This window comes from Ursus maritimus, unplaced genomic scaffold (assembly GCF_017311325.1).
Source record: "Ursus maritimus isolate PB19 unplaced genomic scaffold, ASM1731132v1 scaffold_7, whole genome shotgun sequence".
Lineage (NCBI taxonomy): Eukaryota > Metazoa > Chordata > Mammalia > Carnivora > Ursidae > Ursus > Ursus maritimus.
This window is the reverse complement of record NW_024426885.1, coordinates 56,061,785-56,063,276: the sequence shown is the minus strand read 5'-3', so window position 1 is coordinate 56,063,276 and position 1,492 is coordinate 56,061,785. Positions and strand designations below refer to the sequence as shown.

The window sequence follows — 1,492 nt, the reverse complement described above, 5'->3', positions numbered from 1 at the left end:
CACCGAAGTACAGGATAGCCCAGGGGCCGGCCCAGAGCCTAGAACCTCCGAAAGTCATGGATGCGAAGGTGCTTAGAATTCAGTTCCAACTCCTCATTTTACAGGACAGTAAACTGAGGCTCAGGGAGAGGGGAAGTAAGGAGCAAAACGGGTTAGGAGCAGACCAAGACTCAAACCTGGGTCGACGGACTCCCGGCCCGAGCGAGGTCCCTGACACCCTCAGGCTGTCCCTCGTGGCCTCTCTCACTAGGAGCGACCCTAAAGCCAGGACGATGGTGGCCACCCTGGTCCTCTCAGTTCTGGGGACCGCTGGCCATGCGGCTCGCGCCGCTGTTGAAAGGGGCTCCCGGGAGCTGCGGGGCTCCCCGAGGACTTGGAAGAGCCCCAGAGCGTCCCCCTCGGGGTAGGGGAACTCAGGGCTGCCCGGGAGCTGGGAGGGGCAGGGAGTTGCGGGGAGGCCCTGGGGGGGGGCGGGGCGGCGGAGACCCGACCGGGGAGGAGAACCGCCTGGCCGCTCAGTACTCGGAAAGCCCCATTGGGCGCCGGGCTGCCGAGGGCCGCGGCCACCCTCCGGCCGCGCGTCCCGCCCCACCCCCGAGCCGCAGAGCACCGCCGGCCCCGCCCCCCGGAGCCCGTTCCCCCGGCAGCCGGCGCCGCGCGCAGTCGGCCGATCCCTCCCGCCCGGCGTGTGGCGCCCCGGCCGCCGGTGCTGCGCCACCGCCGCGCCCGAACATGCGCTAGGCTGGGGCCCGGGCCTCGCGCGGCGGCATGGCCCGGCCGGTGCAGCTGGCGCCGGGCTCGCTGGCGCTGGTGCTGTGCAGGCTGGAGGCGCAGGAGGCGGCGGCGGCGGGCGCGGAGGAGCCCAGCGGCCGCGCGGTCTTCCGCGCCTTCCGCCGCGCCAACGCGCGCTGCTTCTGGAACTCGCGGCTGGCGCGCGCCGCCTCGCGGCTGGCTTTCCAGGGCTGGCTGCGGCGCGGGGTGCTGCTGGTGCACGCGCCCCCCGCCAGCCTGCAGGTGCTGCGCGACGCCTGGTGCCGCCGGGCGCTGCGCCCCCCGCGCGGCTTCCGCATCCGGGCGGTGGGTGAGTGCGGGGCCCGGACGGGAGGGGCGTCCCGCGCCAGCCGCGGGCACCGAGTCCTGGCCGCCGGGCCGTGTGCGGCCCAGGCTCCGCTCGGAGGCCGCGGGACCGGGGGAAGAGGGGTGGGCGGCCACCTGACTGCTGGAGGAGGGGTGTCCTCCCAGGACTTTCTCTCCCGCCGGGACACTGAAGCTCAGGCCCCCGAGATACGTCTGGCCGCTGCCTGGCGCCAACTCCAAGATGCCTCCATTTCTCAACTTCAGCCAGTGGAGCCAACAGGTTCCTGGCGGAAGAAACTTTCTACTGAGAAAAGCGATGCTCTGGGGAGCCCGGGGCACCGGGACTGGGGTCAGGAGACAGGGGCCTCTGCCCCGGCACCATGGGGGTGCTTAGGAAAGGGGACTGCTGAACTGG

The 1,492-nt window shown here is 72.6% G+C and overlaps 1 protein-coding gene across 3 annotated transcripts in view; it reads left to right on the top strand.

Annotated features, from left to right (window-relative positions):
• Positions 1–768: 768 nt before the first annotated feature.
• Positions 769–1,492, top strand: part of STOX1 (storkhead box 1) — a 54,290-nt gene continuing 53,566 nt past the window's right edge. For all 3 annotated transcript variants that reach the window (XM_040624558.1, XM_040624560.1, XM_040624559.1), the window contains exon 1: positions 769–1,081. In XM_040624558.1, the coding sequence (XP_040480492.1) occupies positions 769–1,081 (313 nt within the window). The remainder of the gene's footprint in view (positions 1,082–1,492) is intronic.